The following is a 23,196-nucleotide window of genomic DNA, read 5'->3' on the forward strand; positions in this document are numbered from 1 at the left end:
CAAAGAGACATGAAACAACCACACAGACACAAAATGACCACTGGCAGAGACACAAAACTACATGGAGATGCATAACGACTACAAAGAGATGCAAAACCACCATAATCTTAGTGTCTTGCTCCTATGCAGGAGATGTGGTGGGGCCTTTTGCATATCTGAGCCCAGGGGCCCATTGTCTTATCATTTGCCCATGGTTATGATTTTGTTTTCATTATGTAAGCACTGTATCACTTAAGTTAGATGGCAAATTGACAAGATTAATACTTATATATATCTTTTTTAATCACATAGGGCTATTTGCATTTAAAGTTTGGTCTGCTGCACAGGCTGTTAGTTTCAGTATAAAACCTCCACAGACAGACATACTTCACCAGATAAACCAACACAAGGAGAATCAATGAACTAAATAAAACAGTAATGATGAAATACTAAAGGTATGTGGCGTGAGCCGTACTTCCTCTTGTCATAGCTGACCTGCCAAACCTCTGCATCTGTAATTAAATGTCCTCATAATGCACAAAAAATCCCCACTACGTGGACGGGGGTGTGGCGGGGCAATAAGAGAAGTGACGTTGCATTGCCAGTCTCATTCTCGACCAATGGGAGGAGGGGGTATGCAGAAGAGGGCGGAGCAAACGTCTGTTTATGTGCTTTCCCGCCTTGTGCGTCACCGTCTGTCTGTGTGATGGATTCCAGCTAGCAATGGGTGCTTACATCAGCTGTGAGGGGCTTTGACAGAGAGGATCTGGATGGTTTGGACACAGAATCCAGGTAAGAAGTGTTTATATTGCATTTATGTTTATGTTTTAACGACACTCGACCGGTCTCTAAACACAAACCAGCGAATGGACGTTATTCTGCAGGAGAAGCTAGCTAAGGGTACTTGCTAGCTAGCCGGGGCTAACGACAATAACATCGGATTATACGGTCAGCAATGGACGCTATTTGTTTTCTAATAATCGGGTTAAACATTTATAACGTTACATTGTTCGCTCTTGTTAAGGACACCTTGATATTTGTAGCAACTATGCTAATGTAAGCAACGTTATTGACGTGGCTATTGTTAGCTGCGGTATTGGCTGTCGGTACACACTTACTAACTAACTCGACGAGTTTCAGGACACCAGCTGTAAGCTATAACGTTATGTCTCACTTTCAGCTGTTATAACGCTGGATAATATAGCTAAATGCTAACTAACAGACGACTTATGCATACCTCTTACTTGCCGGAAGGCTAAAGCTAACCTAACTTGAACCCTGTGGCGAACTGTCACTTAATAACCGCGACCAGACAGAGACAAAATTGTGACATTAGAAGGGGAAAGAAAGAGGAAGTTACACGTCAAGTTAGGGCAGGATACTAATGGACCTTTTTGCTTTTTCATTGCTCACATTCTTTGACTTCCTACCACTTTGCTGTACACTTGTTATTGTGTATATTTATGTTTCTGCTGGTGCAGTTTGTTCCAGACTAACTCAGTGTTTGTGTTGCCCTCTCAGTTGGCAGACATGGTGAGGCACAGCATGACAGAGTTGCAAACCTTCCAGCACTCTCTCCAGGTAAGATGTGAGCTGTTGATGTTGTTGATTTCAAAACCTTTTCACTTCCTGAGACGTGGTAGATAAGACCAAGCTGCTAGGAAGCCGCCAGCAGACTGTCAGAGTTGTCTATACAGACTTGTAGAAGTTTCATCATTTTCTATGAGTCATGCACTGTAACTGGTTGTGTAAATGCTTCTGGGAATGTCCAGGGTGAGATTAGGCCTGTCATGTTGTTTCCTGTATCCTCATCAGGCCACGGTTTTGGCAGGTTGCCACTGGGGGAAGATAAGATAAGCTAGGTGGTAACAGGAAGTTCTGTGTAATTACACTGGGTCATTGTTTTGTAAAAGAAAGTTTTATCAACAATATGTTTTACCCTGTGGTCGACTGTTTCACAAGTGTTTCAGAAAGTTGGGTGAAAATTTAACACTGAAAACAAAGAGGAAGAACTATGTATTCCCTCTCGTGGTTTCACTACTGAATAACCAACTGATCTCTGTTGCTACTCTCGCACTTTCCCCTCCCTTTTCCCCCCTTCCATGTGGCCTCCTTCTCCCTGTTACAGGGTAACTCCCTGGCTGTGGGCCAGGTGGGGCAGAGCTGTGGGGGAACTCAGGAGAACAGGGTCGCTTCAGTCGAGAGACAGCACTTTTCCCAGGGCCCAGCAGGTACAACGGCTCTATAATTCAGAACAGCTCTGGAGCTACTGAAACTTATGGTGCATACAGTAACACACCGGTAAAATCTGTGCTGTTTTAACTAATTTGCTTGCCTATGGCTTCTTTTGTGTTGCTACAGAAATTGAGAAAAGCCAGCCAGTGAACATCCCAGATGCAGCTAAAAGAAAAAAGAAGAAAAGAACCAGAGCGACAGACAGCTCCACTGGCACTTTTGATGGTAATGACATTATTGTGAGACACGAAAAATAAAAAAACAACTCCACAAGCACCTACTGCAGTCTCATATGTCCCATTTTCTCCAGATCTTTACAAACTAACAGATGAGGTGCTTGGCCAGGGGGCTTATGCCAAAGTTCAAGGATGCATAAGTCTGCAGAATGGACAGGAGTTTGCTGTAAAGGTGAGTAAGGATATTTTTTAGTTAACAGAGAAAGGGCCAGGACATATGCCCCATAATTCATAGTCTGAAAAAGGTGTGCTCAGGCACTGGGTGTTACCTTGCAGCTACTCTGTGCCAACTGTCAAAGCTCAGATGTAAAGCTCTGGGTAGCCTTGCACTAAAATGATCAACTACTCCATATTTACCATAGACTAATATTTACGGAAAAAAATAAATATCTGACGGCTGTGACTGACTGTCCCTTGTCACATGACATGCTGTGCATTGCTGCTCTCCAAAAGTTAAACTTTTTGTGATGTCAGAGGGGCAGCCGTTGTGCCCTGAACAACAGGCGCTTGCGAACACTTGCGTACCACCAAAGCACAGCTCTTGCTTTTGAGCGTGTCTTCCTTGCATCTGTATTGGAATTTTCATTAAGATTAAGAAAATGCTGGGACAACTTGTAGGATGCTGTTTTGTGTTAAGGATCTAAAATGTGTACCAAATTAACACCACCTTTAACAATAGCTGTACCTGATAGAGAGCCTTGACGAGAAAGTTTTGAAAATAGTTCTGGTAAAACATTTGGCGTACCTTAAATAAATCATGCAAGGGTTTACATGAATGCTCAGACTTTTGAGAAGTTTGAATTTTTCCAAGTTTAATGTATGACATGTATAATATGTTCTGTTGTGTTTTGTTTTTACACAGATCATAGAAAAGAGCGCAGGGCACAGCCGCAGCAGGGTCTTTCGAGAGGTGGAGACTCTCTACCAGTGTCAGGGAAACAAGTGAGTGTAATTTCTGTCAGACATTTTTTAACTTAAATAAAACCAACACAAAATGAAACAGATTCTAATCATTGGAAAATCTCCTGATTTAGAAACGTCTTGGAATTGATCCAGTTCTTTGAAGACAACTCCTGCTTTTATTTGGTGTTTGAAAAGCTGCGCGGCGGTAAGTATAAATGAATACCTCAATAGTTACACCATCTGCACACGCTTGGCTTTTCAAATGACCCTTCATAAACACAGTAATTGCTACAAGCGATTGTTTTCTCTTCCCTCAGGCTCCATTCTGACACACATCCAGAACAGGAAGCACTTTGATGAGTTGGAAGCCAGTAAGGTGGTCAGGGACATTGCCCAAGCTCTTGACTTCCTCCACACTAAAGGTAGGTCAGCATCCACACAGCTATCATATGAAAGTCAGGGGTAATAGCTGTGGCTTTGTTTTATGTTGTCATGGTTACAATGTGCTTTTCTACAGGCATTGCCCATAGAGACCTTAAGCTGGAGAACATCCTTTGTGAATACACAGATCGGGTAAGTGATTTTTAAAGGACAGGAAGCTTTTAGAAGGACATTAGTTGTTCCTAGAGAAATAGAGCACAGCAGTTTAATATTTCTCCTCCATCTCTTGACTCAGGTGTCCCCAGTAAAGATCTGTGATTTTGACTTGGGAAGTGGAGTGAAGCTCAGCAGTGCCTGCACGCCCATAACAACCCCAGAGCTCACAACACCGGTAACTGTCTAGTTTTAATTTCATGGCACAGACACACACAAACAAACAAGATCAGTGTGATGGATAACAGTTATGTGACTCTTCCTGTGTTTTTTTTTGTCCTCTCTTAGTGTGGCTCAGCAGAGTACATGGCTCCAGAAGTAGTGGAGGTGTTCACTGATGAGGCCTCTTTCTACGACAAGCGCTGTGATCTCTGGAGTCTTGGGGTCATCCTCTACATCCTGCTGAGCGGCAGCCCTCCTTTCACAGGCCACTGTGGCACCGACTGCGGCTGGGACCGTGGAGAAACCTGCAGAACCTGCCAGGTATGTTTGCCCAGTCAGCATCTGAGTGTTTACATCCTACAGTGTTTACAGTGGATGTGAATGAAAGTACAGAAATGGTTGGATTGTGAAAGGGGTAGGGGGAGGGGGGGGGCTTCTGAACCTTATGAGACTGTCCGACAAGCACCTCTGGTGGATATACTGGCCCCTGTAGTATGTTATGATAGGAAACTGAATATAGGTTTTGGACCGTTGGGCAGACAAAACATGACATTATAGATGCCACCTTGGACTCTGAAAACTTGTAATGTGCATAAAGTGCAGTTACATAATATGCATATATATACCGTGCAACAGTAGAAATGTATCCACAAGTATAGATTTGGCAAAACTGTTTCTACTGCAGGGGTAGCAAATCAGGGCCGGATATTTGCGTAATCTTGCGATCTCACAATCTCACGAACCTAGCTGTCACGCAAGGTGATAGGCTTGTTTGAGATAAACTGCGCTTCGCGTGGAAAGTACATGATATCGGGCAGCAGCCAGGGGGCGGTGAAAACTGCAGTCAAATCAAACTGTTTTCTACAAAGATGCTCCATTTCCAGCTGCCTTCAAAGCGTCGTCACAGAAAATATTTACATTCTTTTAGATCCATCTATAGGTTACCTGTAGTTAGCAGACCATGTATTATTATTACCATCATCATCATCATCATCATAAGATGTGTTTGTTAACAGATTAAATTTTAATTGCACAACTCAACTCAATTCACAAGTTTATTCACAAAAAACAGATAGAGAAAAAGTACATGTACAATTCATAAGAAATAATGGAGATGTGAAATGAAACACCCTGATAAGCTATTGAAAGCTTGAGAGTAGGGGCCCAGACATGACGCAAATTGTACTTTAAAATGTATTTTTGAACATGTTGCCTAGATTTAATAAAGTGCATATAATATACAGTAACATTTATAATCTACAGAACTCCTAAGACTAACCTAATGCTAACTACTAAATGGTCCCAAGACATTTATTCCGTAAGTTTAAACATTGGTTTACAGGTGAGATAACATAAGTAGAAACACGAGTGGAAATAACAGTACAATGTAAATGGCAATGAGTGTAACTGGTTTAACAACATGAGACTAACAGCCTACAATCCAGCGTTAAACAATAATTTACACAGAAAATTGGCATTTTCTACAGAACGTAGTGTTTGTGGTTGAAGCTAAGAGTCAATCAGCACGCTCTGTGGGTGACAGCCAGGCGTTTCCCATCATGCCCTGGGTCTTGCAATTAGCAGAGAGTAACTGTGGTGCTTCGCTCTAGAAACTGAGTCCACTGCAATCTCGTAAGGTTATCAGTGCCCACAAGTCGGACACAAATCTAACCAGCATGCATTGTGCGGCAATTGCCGTTAAGCGATTCCACTCAGGCCTGGCTCATCTTGAACGAGTCTAATGTGATTTGGACATGCATGTAGGAGGAGAGTGAAGTTATAAATACAGAATCCAGAAACACTTAAAATGTGATGAAGTATAGTATGGTTATTTTAATGATATATTACACATACTGTAACAGAAGATTTTGCCCACCTCTATGGTATAGCTATTAATAAGATAGTGTATTCACTATAAATAATGTTTGCCTGCTACATTCAGACTGTGTTGCTCAACAGTATTCATAGTACATGTGCCACTTGGTTTAGTCACATCTTATCTAAGTGTATTCTTAATACCACTGGGAACAAAAAGCACGAGTGTGACTGTATAGATTGATTTAGGTGTGACTGCACCTGTAGCTCTGGACATGAATTGTTCTCCTCTGTTGTCACCTGATTATTATCTGAGTCCAAGGTTAATGTTTAACCTCTCCTCGAGTGGCTCGTGACACTGGAGGAGCAGCATTCAGTCAACACGAGACGCACATGCAGGCACTGTAATGCTTCAGCATGACAGCTCAACAGTTTCACAGGATGATGTGTTATGTTCTGTCCACAGAGTCACCTGTTTGAAAGCATCCAGCAGGGGAAGTATGAGTTTCCAGACAAGGACTGGGATCACATCACAGAGGGGGCCAAGGATCTCATATCCAAGCTGCTTGTTCGGGATGCAACTCTGCGCCTCAGTGCTGCTCAGGTCCTCAAGCACCCTTGGGTGCAGGGGGTGGGTATCATTACACATGTGCACTAGAATAGCTGTACCGTCTGGGTACTCTAATATTATCTGATACAAGGACCACTGTATCCAGGGACACTGACTTCATTGATCAGAAAATGAGGGCATAATCCCTGGATCTTGTTTTTTGTACGTTTACCTGCCTGACCAAATAGTACCTGTCGGACCAGCCATCTGAGATCTATCTTAAAACCCAGTTCAGACCAAAGATTTGCGACAAGACAGAACTGTTTTAGAACGTTGCAGCAGTGTGAGCTGGCCGGTCTGCACTCGACTCAAACTGGCTGGTGGTGTCACCTGCAACTCAGCTGGTCAAATCGCCGACGGCTGGTTTTAGAACGCAAAGCACATCACCTATTTCAACAGCCAGCTGGCTTGTAGTGAAATCTGCTGGTCAAGTCAAAATGACCATAGATGACGTCCATCCCTGTTTTCTTCAGTTTTGGTTTGTGAAATTGGTCTTTACTTTCTTTCCGTGTGGCATTTAAAAAGTCTTAAACCCAACTAAAAAATCTTAAACACAACTTTAAAAAGTCTTAAACCCAACTACCAGGACCCCTGGTATCATTCATTCATTGCTGTTTCTATTTTATTTTTAATTGATTTCAAGTTAAATATTCATTTTCTTTTTTTTACAGAACGCTCCAGAGAGAGGTCTTCCAACTCCTCATGTTCTACAGAGGTATGACAGTCAGCTTAAAAAGCCATGTCAAATGTATTCATGAAGTTTATCAGGTGTTTTAAACAACACTGAAGTGTTTTAAATTGCTCTACAGAGAGAGTAAAGTCAGATTAAAGCAATCTGCTCAACACAACTGCATTATTATTTTTCAATAGGACAGTAGAGCTGATGTGTTTGGTGTGAAAACATCTGATTGAGTGAGAAGAGGCAGGGTTGAAATGTGTAAATGATACAAAAAAACACATGCAACCATCCATTAAATCCTCCTCTGCCTCCTCTCTTCCTGCAGGAACAGCAGCACCAAAGACCTGACCCAGTTTGCAGCAGAAGCCATCGCTTTTAACCGGCAGCTATCCCAGCACGACGAGCAGCAGGAGGACGTCGGAGCCATCGTTTGCTCCATGAGGCTTTCTCCTCCGTCCAACTCCAGGCTGGCCCGCAGACGGGCACAGTCCAACGCCCTGCGCACCAGGGACTTCGCACCCGCGTCGGATGACCTCACAGCATAAAGTACCAGCACAAGTCCCCTCGTCGTGTTTTTCTGACTGATTTTAGCCTTTGCATGCTCCTTGTGTGTGTGCTTTTTGTTTTCACGGGGAGCCTTGTAGGATCAGCCACACAGTATCAGAAGTGACTAACTGTTCTTGGTGTCTAAGCTCTTTCCCATGGCCAGTAATCTCAGCACCTTGACAGAGTTTGGGCACCAAGGGGACAGTTAATCATCAGCTACCACCTCCTGACTCAAAACAGTTGAAACTCCTGAGATTTGTCCAGGAAATACTTTAAGCTTTTAAATTTGAGAATAGCTTTGGGTTTACTTTACAGTTAGTCTTAATAATAATAAATAACTGTATTTATTTTCCTTTCAGTGATAATGAAATTTCTAATGACCCCAATACAGCAAAACTGCTCCTAATGGCGGCAGTGTATTAAATATCATCAGCACATATCACTATCAACACAGCATTACATGGGTTCAGCACAGTTTTGCAGCTGATGCTGTCCTAATGCAATATCATCTAATAGGAGATTTTATTTTTCTTGTTGTCCAGCTGTGAATTGGTTAATAATATTTAATTTAAATGCTCCCTATTGCTTCTCAGTCACTGGAGGAAAGGGATAAGTTCTCTTTTATTTTTGCTTTTTAAAGCAGGTCGATGTATGTGATCGGATGTGTGTGGATGTATGTGGTTTAAAATATAAAACATGATACACTTAGAGGAGACTGTCCATCTCTGAAAATGGGCTTTTCTCCATTTGACCTCTTTGTAAAGTCTTGTCGAGGCTACGTAGAACGTACAGGAAGTGCAGGAATGTGAATGGATGATGAAGTTAGAGAAAACCCTTTGATCAAATCATTGTTTGTTTGTTTTTTAATTTAATTCCCAGCTTTCACTTCAACACAAGCTACCTGTAGCACTGATGTACTTTATGATAAGTTACTTATTTAGTTTATCTGAAAGGGAGAATCTTCCATCGTTAATCGGTTTGGTCTAACAATGTGAAATCGACAACTACGGTAATATTTATCTTTTAAGGGGTTTTATCAATTTTTTATCCTCATTAGAGTCCAGCATTACCTCAGGCTCTTTTTTTTTTTGCACGTTTTGTACTGTACCAATGTAACACCAACCCAAAAAGACTTTCTTAGTGTCTCAATGTCTTATGGGTTTGATATCTCAGAGTGTTTTTAGTCTGAATGACTTGAAATGTGAGAAGTGTTTGGTTGTATGTGAAGCTAATGAGAATAGTGGATGTTACCCTTTGTAATAAGATAAGAGGATTCCATTCTGGGGTTGAAGGGATTTATTTTTATACAAGTATTTGTATATTCAGTTTTATAGTTTTGGTTTTGTGACTGCTAAGACTTCTGTCTTAGATTTTCTCAAGTCCATCAAGTTGCTGATATTTACTTTTAGTTTCTTTTTACTTTTGTCTTTGTTTAACTCATTACAGATGCCGTCTGTGTGTGAACGGGGTCACCGATGGCAGTCTGGCACCTCTATTTCCCCCTAACCCTATTAACTTTATGTGTTGCCTGCTAAACGACATGTCCCCTGATTTCACACTGTTGCCATGGACACCCCATCCCTATAGCAACACAGGGCCTTCATAGGCTGGCGTGGAATTGACAGAGATTTGCTCAGAGCGAATACACACATTAGGGGAACAACCACTTGCTATGTTAAAGCTCACTCCTATTATCAATCATAAAAAGACTTGTTTGTTTCCCCCCCGTCAACCTGTAATGGCGTCAAATGAGATACAGTAATTGGTGTGCAATTACGGAGTCCTACTGAAATTTGTTAAAGCTCTTAAGGGGTCCTATGCATAAAGCTCTGAGCGTGGAGCATATTTTCACTGGTATGCTGTGTTCTCAATAAAAAGATCTTTAACATCTACTCCTGTCTCATCTGTGGTCTGTAAATTAATCAATGTATTATTTATCCATTTAATGCAAGATGTCATTACGGTGTGTTGAGCAAATGGGTTTCTCTTCCATAGGAGTAAAGAAGGTTTTTCATTCAGTGAGGTTCTTTTGTACTTTGTATTGAAGGCTGAGTGGAAGGCGAAGGAACAGGAAGAGGATGTGATTAACCTGTACAGACGCTGAGGAGATAGCATCCCTCTGGCAGCAGCTTTGTCCTTGTTGAGACTTATTTTAAAGCAGAGGAAAGGCATTTATATCCAGATTACCGGAAGCTTTTTAAGATCCTAAAAGACCAAAACAACAAAAAATATTATCATGAGTTAATAATGGATTTAACCCTTTAATGCTCTCATTAGAAATAGCAATGGATTATCTTTTTTTTTGCATTTTGAATTTTTATTTTTCTATATCACTGGGGCAATATATAATATATATATTTTTTTTTGCATTTTGAATTTTTAAAATTTCACTGGGACAATGAAAATTATAATGATTTTTTGTTTATTTTTTGTATTTTGCTGGGGCACTTTTTTTTACGGAGTGCATCAAATACAGGCCTCTACCAATATTTGTAAAACAGAAAGAAAAAAATTGAAATCACAAACCATAAAATCATGTACTGTTAAAACACTGGAAACACATTACTTTACCAACATATACCAATTTGTTCCCATGGAATTAGTAATATTACCAGCACTAGTGATATTTCCATATGTTTATTCTAGATATTTGCCATAACATTACTTTGAAAACATCTCAAAAATGTAAAAGAAATTATACTGATAGATTTTTTAAACAAAGATATATAATTGAATAACTTTAAACATATGATTTTAACAACAGTGAAAATTAATTGGTTTAATAGTTTCATAAAAATTGTAAAATTATTATGTTATTATCACTAACTTAATCACAAAATGACCACTCATCCGTTTGGTCGACAGTGTTGGGGAGGTTACTTTTAAAAAGTAATAGAATACAGATTACTAGTTGCCCTGTTTAAAATATAATAAGTAGTCCAATGTAACTATTTTGATTACTTTATTAAAGTAAGGAAACATGACTTTTTAATTACTTTTCTAACACATATTTTAAACAGCTGAAAAATGGAAATAAACTATGCCAAAAGAAGGCATTCCTGCATGTCGAAAGATGCAAAGCAGCAGAATAAATGTTACGTTCCACTTAAAAACTTTTTAATGAAAAATAAATGTTTGAATGAGACCACTTTTGTAATCATCAATATTTTGATTAGTGACTGGAATTTAATCACATTTTTTCAGTAACAGTATTTAATTTAATTTAATTTAATTTAATTTAATTATTTTTCTTTTTTTTTCTCAACATTGTTGGTTTAGCATGGCTTTAGATATAGAAAAAATAAAGGCATATGCTATTATTTCAAGAATGAGCAACATCTAGTGGATTTTTTTTCATCATAACAAAGCTAAACTGAATGGTAACAAAAGCTCAGTGAGGTTAAGTTAAGCTTAACATATTTTTCAAGAGTGACTCAAAATGTGCCCTAGCAAACACTTTTCATGCTCTTCCATATTTCTCTGACATAATTTACGTTAGAATATTCTGATCAGCAGCAAAGCTCTCGGCTATAAATAAATGGGTTCCAATCTACACAAATTAGATGACTGCGATTAAAGTCATGTTGTGCATTTGTGCCAACCAGCCCCATCATGAGGTTGGCTGACACACTATGAAGCAACCCATGGAAACAATTTGAACATTTAATTCAAACAAGCACCAGAAAACATGAAAACATTTTCAAGCAATTTATTAAAGGAATGTTACTTTAGCTATGACCATTCAAAATAACAATTATTAATTAACAATATAAACATTGTTTTTAATCTTTTCAAATACTTTAACGTCTTTAAATGAACCCTGCTCACACTGGACCCAGTTTCAGTTATCCCAACCTTTAAATCTTACAGCAAAATGTAGCTGATTCCCTTGTATATTAACAAGAAGTAACACATTTCTAATATTTCTAACACAGTTTTGTAGTAGGTTTAGTCCACAGACCACTTTTTGGATAGGCTCATATGTTACCTTTACCAAAAAAGTTACTGACTTTCACATATTTTAACATAACAGATATGCGCAGGTCAAGAAAGCAACATTTTAATGTTGCATTGATGTTTCTGTGACCTTCAAAAGACCAGGAAACAGGCTACCTGTTGTGTTTCTGCTGATTTATGAGAGATTTCTCAGTCTATCAGATGCTGATTTATTCAGTGCACACAAGCTTAAACTTCACTGCCGCCTATTAGACTGGACTGTTTGTTTCAGAGCCCCGCAGCGCCCCCCATGGGCCATGCTCATTATAACCTGTGGTGTGTGAGCAGCGACTTCACTCCGCTGTTCACCTGCTGGAGGGAGAGATCTCCTCCAACTCCGCGACTCCTGCACAACATGATGGACATACCAAAGACAGCAAAACGGGAAGAAGGTTTATGGGTCTGATCTAAGGTAGGTGACTCTGAGAATGGTGCTGTAAATGTTGCTGTGTGGTTGTTTTCGGGTTTTCTTGGTGCAAATTGTCTGCACGCCTGGAAGCGTGACCAGCAGTGAGGGTTTAATGACAGTCTTATTAGTTATTGCTCTGCGTGCATTGCATTGCGTTGTTTATTGCTGTTTGCATGTGGAACCCCTTCTCAGTGGAATCAGTGACATTTTTTGTAGCATTTTAGGAATTACCTTTGGATTTATAGTGAAATAATTAATATTAGAAAAAGATTTAAAGTGTATAAAAGCTGTACAACCTCTGAAATATATCTAATTTGCTCTTCCTCTTCAGCCCCTTCCTCCTCATCTCTATAAAGTGATGAACCCAGTGATCAGTCAGTCATCTGATCTCCATCAACTCTGGGTCTTACAGAGCTCTCCATGAGACATGGTGCTACCTGACAAAACCTCCAGACCATCTGCCTCCAAGAAGGTCCCCAAGCAGCGGGCCCTGGGGCACCAGAGCCTTCCCTCCCCAGCCCTGTGCTGCGCCTGTGGCCTGTGCATCATGCTGGCTGGCATCAACATCACCCTGGTGGGAGCCTTTGCCTTTGGCACCTTCGTCCCTACTGGCAACCCCCCCATCATCATCGGGCCTCTCCTTCTATTGATAGCCCTGGCCTTCTTCACAGCGTGCTGCGTGGTCAGCAGGAGGCCCCCAGCCCACATGGCCCGCACGGCCAAAGGAGGTGAGAAGTGGGGGCTGATGCGAATGGGGACGGCAGCGTTTGAGATGGAGACCAGCGAGCACACGCTGCAGGACACCACCGCTGTCCAGCTCAGCCCCACCAACTCCCCCTCCACCTCTCACAAGTCCAGCTCCAGCCACGGGGGCGATGCTGCTCCTCCGCCTGCTGGCTGCCAGGATGGAGCCGGTGAGCTGCATGTGTCAGAGATGTCTGACATGGGTGTCACTGGAGATAACACCACCTTGATCTCTGACAGCAAGGCCATCACTGCCACACAGATGCTGCCTGCTTTGAACACTTCCTCTACGTAGCGTGGACTCTCCTCTGCAGCCCAGCTGTTTGCTTCAGTGTTTTGATGTTTACACGATGGAAATGTTTAGTGTGATTGCCAACACTGATTGGCATGTTTAAAAAGAAGACTACAGATAGAATGACGAGCAGATTGTCAGATTCTAAACTGTGAAAACTTCCCTGATTGTAACTTATTCGCTGTGTTATGCTGTTGAATGTTTAGCTCAGTCCCAGGATGCACGTTATATTCCCACAACACAAACAGTAATAGGAGATGATACCTTAATCCAAGTGCCTGTTTGTATACTTCTCATTGTATTAAACATCCAGTTAAGGCAGATAATCCCGCATTCATGTGGATCCACTGTGGTTAGCGCTTGTCAACCTACGTTGGGAAAGCAGATGTCCAGCCAAGCTTTTCTGAGTCATGAAAGCTGTTCCTGCGTAAGCCTGGTAAATTTCAGTCACTGTTTTTCCCCCCACACACTTTGACAGAACTGTTACAATTTTTGCTTTTAAATGCTTGCATCCGCTGCAGTGAGTTGTGTTGTGTCATGATGGATATTCAAGAACAGTCAGTGAATGTGTATGTAAAGTTGTAGCTCCATATTTGTCATGTTACTGCAGATGTCAATACATGTCAGTGGTCACCTGTATGTTTCAAGCTGAATTGTTATTTGAGTGTGTTTCTGTTCAAATAGCTTGGTGAGGATCTAGAAATTAACAATCAGTTAACAGACACAAAACCATAAAAAGATACACAACAGTGTGTGTAAGGAAGTTATATGGCGTGGAAAGATAAATCCTTCGTTATCTGAGAAAAGCCAGCTGCGGCAGTGCAAACACCTCCTTCCTGACAAGTTGCCCATCACTTGGCATCTGACTCAACAGCTGCTGGAAAAGGCCAGAGCCCTGTTTACTCATCATTATACATCTGCTGTCCACAAACACAGCAAGACACACAGTGTGATCCCCCGCACACAAGTCAACCACTGGAAAAGATAACAGAGCATCCACAGCCTGCTGCTGTTGCCTTATGAATGAATGGCTACGTACAGGCAGTGACGGTGTCTTTAGTTATCCAGTGATGGTGTTTCTATAACTAGGATGACATGTCTCGGCAACCTTGACTCATTTCAGTAAAGTGTATTAATAAGGTCATGTTGCCCTGACGGATGTCATGGTGAGATTAGTTTAGTGCGGAGTTGCAGGTTGCTGTAACAGAGCCATTTTTACACTGATGATAATTTACTTAAGTCTCCAGTGTAAGTGAATTTCCCTTAAAGACATACATGAATGAGACACTTGTAGAAATGAAGGTTTCAAGAGTTCTCCCTGAAGATCTGAGGTTCTACCCAGAGCCATTTGCACCTGAGGAAAGAGTTTTTCAAGGGTTCTTCATAGCCATGGCACAGGTTGTGTGTCAAATCTGAGGGGGACACATGTGAACCAGGGGATTTGGGGTCCTCCCACAGGAAGTTTTGAGTGTCAGACTCTTAATTTCCTGCATTCTGGTGAATTTTTCTGCATCAGTATGTGGTGGAAAAGTCTTAAATTCGGCAATGCACATAAATATTGAGGGGGAGGTGTCCCCTGCATCCTCTTGAAATCTACATTTATGCTTTGTACAACTAAGATTTCACTAGCGAGACCCCGGCCACAACAATATGTCATTTAAATGTTTAATTATAATTTAGGAGGTGTTAGCTGGGGAGACTCAGTGTGGGGGTTCCATCTCAGGCGTTTTTCCACCTGAGCTGATTACAGGCCCCCAGACAGCACCTAGAATGAGACATGGGAGAGGTACGCACCAGACTTAATAAGAAGAGATGAGGGGAGAAGGGAAGAGAGGATGAAGGAATGCTGGTAGGTGTGAGGAAAGGAGGATGATGGATGAAGAGAAGGGACAGGAAAGGTGGGTAGAGAAATCTGAGACAAACAAAGCAGGATGGGTTGACCAGGAATGAGTAGGATTGGCAGGTAATTGGAGGTGAGTTAACAATTTAATTTCATTTCAATTAAATATCCTTTTTAGCCAAATAGCTCTTTTTGGATGAAAGAGTTCTCTAAGGATTTTTGAAAGCATAGGTATTAAATGTAGCTCCCTCACCCTCAAATATTTAAATGTTTACCTACATTTAAAATGGTATTTTTAAATATCGATGTATCTGGAATCCCTGTAATCATTTATATTCACTTTTGTTTTGCCATAGTTGATATTTTTACCATCTTATCATGCCATACAAAAGTCAGTTGCATACCTTTACTGAACCGAAATCATGTTAACTGGTTGGTGACATACAGCAAAGGGCGTGGGTCAGAAACGGACCCAGGCCACTGCAAAGGCCTCAGCCTATACTGGGCACACACTATACCAGGTGAGCTGGAGGTTGTCCCAGCATCTTTATTTCAGTGTATTGAAACTGTGATTTTAACCTCTCACAACTGATACCGATTTATGAGGAAAATCTTTACTATTTCTTGTATTAAAGTTAGGTATCAAAAACCTGAGTGTTTACTTCAATGTGATCAGTGTCAGAGGGACATTCAGGTCCAGTAATAATGACACACTTGCAGAACCTTGTTCATTACATTAATTCAGGGTTTTTGCATTTACTGTTTGAGGTGTAACAGACATTCGGTTATAAAATCAATCAGTGATAAAGTTCATCTTCGCTCTCCAGCTCTTCATCTGTGTAGGAAGAAGAAGATGCATTGTCCATCTCACTGCTTGCTCTCTCTGCTGGGACATGTCGTGTCTTCCTGTGCTGAACGGGACGCTGGAACCCTCCTCAGGACCAGTCTCAGACCAGTGGGGTCACTGGGGTCATCGTAAAGGAAGGATTTCCACACAAAGTCTCCAGCATTGCTGCGGACAGCTTGTGGGGGACGTAGGTCAACACTTCCGCTAAATTGATGGGCCCTCAGTTTGGCACCCAGGTGAAGAATTACAGGTGGCCTCTCAGAGAGGACAGGGTGAGAATCTTCCTCTGGTTTACTGCATGAACAATGAGGCTACAGAGGGTTGGAAATGTCTGTGAACTCATCCTCCTCATATTTTTAGAGGGAAGCAATAAACGTTTTGCATCCACCTCTCAAAAAACATCCACATTTAAAATTATTTAACTTTTCAACCAAACTAAGGACAGTCTACATGTCTTTTGTCACAATACGAATAGAAAAATATAACTCTTTCTCACCTTTGCCATTTCAACAGGTGGATGCAGGACTCTTGCAGTACTTGAAATACTTGATAAAGGATTATTTTAGGAATAAGTCAACAGTTTACATTTGAATTGTTTGTGACAGTTTGATCAAACATTTAGAGATGTTAGTATTCTGATGTATCGCCCATGGTTACAATCACACAAAGGACTGATTGATTATGTGTTTGCTTTCAATTCATCTCACTATGATTAGACACAAAAGATTCAACACTGCAATATTATCACCTGCTTAAACAATGTGTGCAGAGAGGCATCTTTTGGAGGCTGAATTAAAATAATCATGTGCAATAAATAATAAGAATAAAAGTAAAATAAGAAATAGAAAAAAAAGATTTTCAAGGATTAAGGGTAAAAAATACAAAGATGAGAAAAAATACCTGATGTGCTCAGCGTGTTGGTGGGCTCTGCAATCTTTCAGTTTATGAAAATATAAAATGTACATAATTCATTCATACATAAGCTAACACAAGCACAGCATGGTTTACTTCTGCATAAAAATAAAATGACTTTGACAGTTACTTGAATTTGTTTTAATACATTAGTGGAGAAAGTTTTACAGGGTTTTCCAAGCAAAAATAATAAAAGGGAAAAATTAAAAATGACTCTATCGGAGAGCATCACCCACCAAACTGAGGTCCTGACCAGTGTCTGCTGGTCTTAGACTCTATGGCAGGGGTGTCAGGCCAGAACTGGCCCACCAAAGGGTCCAATCCGACCCACTGGATGACCGTGCACACCTAATAGCACTTATGAAGGCTATGAGGTGCCAGGTTTCAGGAGCAAGTTAAACATTGAGTAGGTTTTTTTGTGTAAAGTGCTGCTTCAGACGCTTTTCCATCCTGACCACTTCAGTTTAGTTCGGTGTGGTGATGCCAGAATTACGACACAGGAGTGGGAATGTATGGGAAAATGCACATGTAATGACAGCGAGTAGTCGACTGACTGAATGTGGAAAAAACTGAGAAATATTGTTGAAAACATTCTGAGCTGTTGTTATTTATAGGCTATTATGCAATGGTTTTACTGCCCCGACCCACCTCTAATCAAATCAAAACGTATGTGGCCCGTGAACTGAAATAAATTTGACACCCCTGCTCTGTGAGAATCCCTTCTCTCCTCTAAAACCAACACACACAGCCATTATTCACATTAATGTGGCTTATTTTATTGGCAACATGAAATCATTTGACAAAAACAGTAAGAAAGTCATGTTTGTTATGTAATGATCAGGAAACAAAGACTGTGTATAAAACTATTGTGTGTGTTCATGTTTCCTGTGAACAAACCATAATCCCTTGAATCTGTATCACCATGGTGAAGTCTCACAGCATCGTGCTCTCTGTTGTTCCTCATACTCATTATATGATTCCCCACCCATTACTGTCAGAGAAAACTGCCTGTGATAATTGACAAATGCATAAAATGGCTGTAATTTGCGCAGCAATCTGTATGTTATTCCACCCCGTTCATTAAAGTAATAATTTGTGTATTCAATAGTGATAGTGAAGCTGAAGGCTCATAATCACATAAGTGTCAGTGAGAGTTGAATGATTCACAAAAGGCTGCGGCTGAGGCTGTTAGTTTTATGCAAATGGCTATTATTATGATGAGGAGTGAGCGTACAGTGAACTGGAATCACATGCAGCAGCTCAATAAGTGATTATTCCTGGGGGAAAGAATAATTTAAAAAACAATTCAGCTCCATTGAGAGAGATGAAGTGTTATAACTCCACCTTGTGGAGAGGATAATAGGTCTTATTAGTGCTCATGAAGTACAAGAGGACTACCTCTGAAGTAGTCTTGTAAAGTAATAAAACACATATCACTCCTGTTGCCTGGTGCTTTGAAATAATTTAATCAAGACAACAGGATGTCAGATAAGAAATGTTTTAAGACACATCCTCTTATTTCCTCTATCTTGAGTCTGCATTCATTATAAATCTTGATTTTTATATTAAGTTAAAGTTGCATAATATCTCCTGTTTTCTTCACGTTACATAAATAAGGACGCACTAATAAAGATTATCTCCAAATTTAAACAGCAGGAAAATGTTCATGTATTTGACTGTCTCCATTTCAGCCACTAGAGGGCAGTGTCGCCATTCACATAGTGTTTCCACGCCAGGTGAAGCTGGTCGTCTTCACGTCGAGGTAAGACCACTTACTGGGTTTGTTTTGATTCAGTCTTCGGCTCTGATATTATATTAATTCATATTTAATTAGAAATGATGACAAAATCCAGCCCAGCACTTATAATACTCTCCAAAAGCTTCACTCTTCTACCCGACCATGCAATCTGTCGTGCTTTGGTCCTTTCAATCTCTCTGGAAATCACACTCAGTTACAGTTTACTAAGCTGTTGCTGTTTTGTGTTGCGTTATACTAACAGATATTTATAATGTTATGCCATCCTCATTGATATGAGATGGACACATTATCAAAAATTAAAGACACTTCTCAGTATCATAGCAGGGCTGCTGTATTAGACAGTTAAATGTACTTAAAAACTGGCAGCTGAGAGTAGAGTCGTTCATAGAAAGTGCAGATTTAAAGTCCCCCTGTGTTACTTCACATGTTTGAGCTCCACTGTAGGTCTACATAATAATGTATGTCATGTCAAGTAACACAGGGTGACACATGACATGAGTTCTATGCACCATTTTTGTTTCCTTTAAGCATCAGTTTTGGTATAAATGTCTTTAATTTTGTCAAAATAAAAGTCTGCTACTTTCATATTTTTATTTAGTGGTGGTGGTGATGGTGTTGGGGGTGGTAGCAGTTGCAAATGCACATGCTCTAAATATTGCGGAGGGTGTGTCGCCCTTAATTCTACTACTATGAATGTGGTGTTAAAACCTACAGTGGACATAATGAGAATGGACCTGTCAGTGAAGTAAAGTAGTAGAAATCCAGTAGTTGCTGGACTTTTGAAATGAAAATATTTGCATATTCTTAAAAGGATAAAAAAAAAATTAATGAGGGTGAAGGAGTAGATGCAGTTTTATTATTTATTTTTTAGAACTGATAAGGTCATGAACTTTTCTTATGGATAAAACAGCGTTTTGTGTCTTAAAAATATCTGTAACAATTCTTAATAGGAATATTCTGTCAAAAGAAGATGTAAGGTAACACTCCAGATTTATTAAACTTGTAAACTTAATTGGCTTCCCGTTGATAGAAGACTCTTAAAAATCAAGTTGGGACTTACACATAAAATTGTTCATAATGAGGTCCCCAAATATATGTACATCTGCTTTAATCACTTCAGAGACAAACACAGCTACTCAACAAGATGCAGCTCAACAGATTTTATTCCTTTTAGATTTATAGTTCAGTGGAATAATGTGCCAGTATCTTAAACTGGTTGAAGCAGAGAACATTTTCAAGCAGGCTTTGAAGAAATGACCATATAGTATCTCAGAATATTGACCTTTCACAAACCACCACAGTGTTGTCCTTATATGTTATTGTTTTGGTATGTAATTATATGGATTTTGTATTTGTGCCTTGATCTTATGTTCCTGTAAGTGACACGATTAACTCTTTAAAGCAGTGTAAATTTTGCTTATTTCCTTATTTCTGGTTGGCTGGATCAGTTTTCTGAATTTGTACTTCTCCATATCCAAAGTATTTGGACCTTGAACGCACCACGGCCTCTAACTGCGCTTGTTCAAAGTGCCCGGCTGCGCTGCACCGTCCTTGGCGCCTCCTCCTGCCTGCAGCTCACTGAGTTTCAGAGGGATGCAGTGATCCTCCTGCGGCCCCGAACCACAGCCAGGTCGTCTATGAACCGTCGCCTGAAAAATACATTTCCCACAGGTAATACACTACACTCCCAGATATTCAAAAGATAGAACAATAGCAAGGTTACAGTGTCTTTGACCTCCTCTGTGAACATAATCATCACCAGGTGAGTGACCCCATGTGCTTCATGCACGCTGAACTTCCTATACACTGGCCCGCCTCGTATACAGTTTGCCCCGGCGTCTTGTATAAGCCATTTGTCTTTCCGTCCCACCTCTGTTGTCGGGTAGAACAGGCGTTTAACATCCCACCTCTTGAAGTGAAGTGCCATTAATTTTATCCGTCTTTTCAGTTTGCAAAGTGTCCCTCCAAACAGCAGCCGGCTTGATCTAATTCCTAATGACTGTTGTGAGTGCTGACTCGGCTATTGTAAAACAAATGATATCTCTGTCCTGTTGGAATAATCCTAATCTATTTCAATGGAAGGGGCCGTATTAAAATGACAAAAGGGGGAGGATATTTCCATCTCATGATAAATGTGCAAATGTCCACCAAAGCTGAATCAGACACCACATTTTAATGGCCTGATTGCTCGTTCATTTCTCGCCTCATTCTCTAGCAGCCCTGCTCCCTCCTTTTTAATGCGGAGCTGGTCATATTTTGTCCCAGATTAGTATAGATGCCGGCTGACAGTTGCCTCTGCTCAAGGTATTTAGAAGACATAATTCATTCATAGATCTAGAAGTGCTCCCATTTGTCATCCCCATTTTTTATGCTCTCCACAGTCGCTCATTCCTCTGGGTGGTGTGTGTGTGTGTGTGTGTGTGTGTGTGTGTGTGAGAGAGAGAGTGTCAGGGGAGATGAGGGCCATGGCAGTTTTCAGCTGATGTATTAGCTGGCATATGCAAGCAATGAATTATCAAGGAGGAAAAGGAGTCAATTATCCACTCCTAAAGAGGGGCCAGGCCTGTGTGGCCTAGGGGCCCCTTTCCATATTTACCAAATGATTTCACAGAAAGGTACGCTGGGAGACCTGGGGAGGAGACAGTCAGCAGACAGCACACATGCACGAACACACGACTACGACCCTCTCGTCCCCTCTCGTCACTTCTCCTCCGTGCACATGCTCAGTGCGGGCCTCCTCAGCTAACAAGGACAGGCGGTGACGTTTTGGATCCGAATGGTAATAATCCATTTTATACACACCAACTCCTCAAACTGATTTGGGCTGAGCTGGAATAGCCACGCCGTGACCGTCAGCCATTTTGCCGTGTCCCAATTCTCCCTCCCCTGACTCCCCTCGAATCAAAATGGGCCCCTGATTGACTGTGCCGCTCTGACTAATAGAGTGGATATGGTAAATGAAATACCCGGCACTTTCATTCCAAAGTCTCTTACCCCCTGTGTCCCCAGTCACTTTGCCTTGACATGTTTTCAGAGATTGAGCGTTCTATCCTGTTTTTGATGAGGACGGGCTGAGAAGAGGTGCGCGCGGCGGCGGTGGCGGTGATGCCTCAGAGCAGCCGGGACCCTCGGACATGGGCGGCCGAGCTGACAGGGCCTCTGGTGACTGACAGGGCGAACACTTAGGGAAATGAGGTCGTTAGACAGCATTATGAGTGGGCTGATAGCTCAGTAATGGGTTTTAACTTTGGAATTTAACACAGAAGCCCACCGGGGATGGGTTTGATGTGCAGGCAGACAGGTGGGTTCCTCCAGAATAAAGATGGCAAGTCTCACGGGCACCAGAGAGAACAGACTCGGCTGAGAGGGGGATAAGAAGGGACGTGGAAAAGGAGAGAAAAGTAGGAGGAGGACGGGGAAATGTTCTAAAAATAAAGCACAGCAGACAGCGATCTTCTTTAACACAAAGAAATCAAGAAGAGGGTTTCAGCATGACTTCTGTTTTTGGTCCTGCCCTCCACTTCGGGCTTATCGAAAGAGTTTTGCTTTCTTTTGATTTGAGCGTCCACGCAAACCAAGTGAAAAATTATCTCCTCCATCCAGCTGATTGTTCCTCCAAACTGTTTTAATCTGTTATGGCTCAACAGCAGAAGGTACTGATTCCTAAAACAATGAGAGTTCCAGAAGGTTTATAATTTTGCACGCTGTATGCACACAGCTCCCGAGCTGCCTTGAGTCTTAAGAAAGGGCGTCTAAATTTAGCGCGTAACGATAAACTCTTAAGTTATAAGACATAGGCTAATGCGTAAGGGTGTTAAAACCAGTGGGATAGTTTAGTGGAGATTAAGGGACGTATCAAAGACTTGTGTAAAGCTCCATCAAGAGCTGTGCGGTTGTTTGGTGGGCATCTGCACATGCTTTTTTTTTTAAAGGGGCAGCTCACAGAGCTTTGGCAGCCAGTAAGTGACTGATAATGTCTCAACATCACTCCCATTACTCCTGTTGGCTGTGCTGTGAAAACGAATGGTCCACTTTACTGCCGCCGTGGACCTAGCGAGCTCTGTTCAGGAGGAAGATTTAGAGGGGCATTATGGCCGTCCAGCGCAGGGCAGGACAACTCACAAGAGAGGATGAAATGGATGAGGTGGGGTAGAATGATGGCGGCAGTTTCATTCACTCCCCTGACTTGGTTTGGGGGAGATGAATCACGCTTGGCCACTGTGAGAGGGTTATGGAGGGAAAAAGAAGGTCAGGTTTCCATGGCAGGATTTTTTCAGTAGAGCAGATGAGGAGGGTTGGCAATACAAATCAAGTCAAGAGGCTTCACAATATGTTTCGGCTCCGTGTCCTGCAGGCATCTCTCTCACGGCACTCTGGAGAATACACACTGAGTTCAACCTCATCAGAACAGTCTGACTGGTCAAGCAGTGATTTCTCATTTATTAGAGGAAGACGTGTGTGTGTGTGTGTGTGTGTGTGTGTGTGTATGCACGTGTGTAGTGGCAGTCTGTTTATTCCAAAAGTGTTAAGTATCTTTCACAAACTGCTGCTGCTGTAATCAGCATCTGTCAGGGAATTCATTATGCTCAAGTGAACATAAAGCCTTTCTTTGGAGTTGTGAGAAAGAAAAAAAAAAAC

At 41.3% G+C, this 23,196-nt stretch overlaps 2 protein-coding genes across 2 annotated transcripts; both read left to right on the top strand.

Annotated features, from left to right (window-relative positions):
- The first annotated feature begins 624 nt into the window (after window positions 1–624).
- On the top strand, window positions 625–9,651 carry mknk1 (MAPK interacting serine/threonine kinase 1). Its single transcript, XM_050054954.1, has 14 exons — window positions 625–771; window positions 1,501–1,560; window positions 2,108–2,210; window positions 2,341–2,439; window positions 2,525–2,622; window positions 3,313–3,392; window positions 3,485–3,558; window positions 3,671–3,775; window positions 3,871–3,926; window positions 4,030–4,125; window positions 4,236–4,430; window positions 6,391–6,555; window positions 7,206–7,249; window positions 7,539–9,651. Exons 2-14 carry the CDS (start codon window positions 1,510–1,512, stop codon window positions 7,756–7,758), a joined length of 1,386 nt encoding a protein of 461 aa, XP_049910911.1. The 5' UTR covers window positions 625–771; window positions 1,501–1,509; the 3' UTR covers window positions 7,759–9,651.
- A 2,399-nt stretch (window positions 9,652–12,050) lies between these two features.
- LOC126396983 (transmembrane protein 275-like) lies at window positions 12,051–13,305 on the top strand. The gene is made up of 2 exons (XM_050055398.1): window positions 12,051–12,167; window positions 12,496–13,305. Exon 2 carries the CDS (start codon window positions 12,592–12,594, stop codon window positions 13,201–13,203), a length of 612 nt encoding a protein of 203 aa, XP_049911355.1. The 5' UTR covers window positions 12,051–12,167; window positions 12,496–12,591; the 3' UTR covers window positions 13,204–13,305.
- The last annotated feature ends 9,891 nt before the right edge of the window (window positions 13,306–23,196 follow it).

Source organism: Epinephelus moara, chromosome 10 (genome assembly GCF_006386435.1).
Source record: "Epinephelus moara isolate mb chromosome 10, YSFRI_EMoa_1.0, whole genome shotgun sequence".
Classification (NCBI taxonomy): Eukaryota; Metazoa; Chordata; class Actinopteri; order Perciformes; family Serranidae; genus Epinephelus; species Epinephelus moara.

Excerpts from the sequence above, each read along its gene's own strand:
- LOC126396983 (XM_050055398.1), top strand. The coding sequence starts at position 12,592 with ATGGTGCTACCTGACAAAACCTCCAGACCATCTGCCTCCAAGAAGGTC.
- mknk1 (XM_050054954.1), top strand. The coding sequence starts at position 1,510 with ATGGTGAGGCACAGCATGACAGAGTTGCAAACCTTCCAGCACTCTCTC. Across the intron at positions 3,393-3,484 it reads TACCAGTGTCAGGGAAACAA|AAACGTCTTGGAATTGATCC; the intron begins GTGAGTGTAATT and ends CTCCTGATTTAG. Across the intron at positions 4,126-4,235 it reads CCCCAGAGCTCACAACACCG|TGTGGCTCAGCAGAGTACAT; the intron begins GTAACTGTCTAG and ends GTCCTCTCTTAG.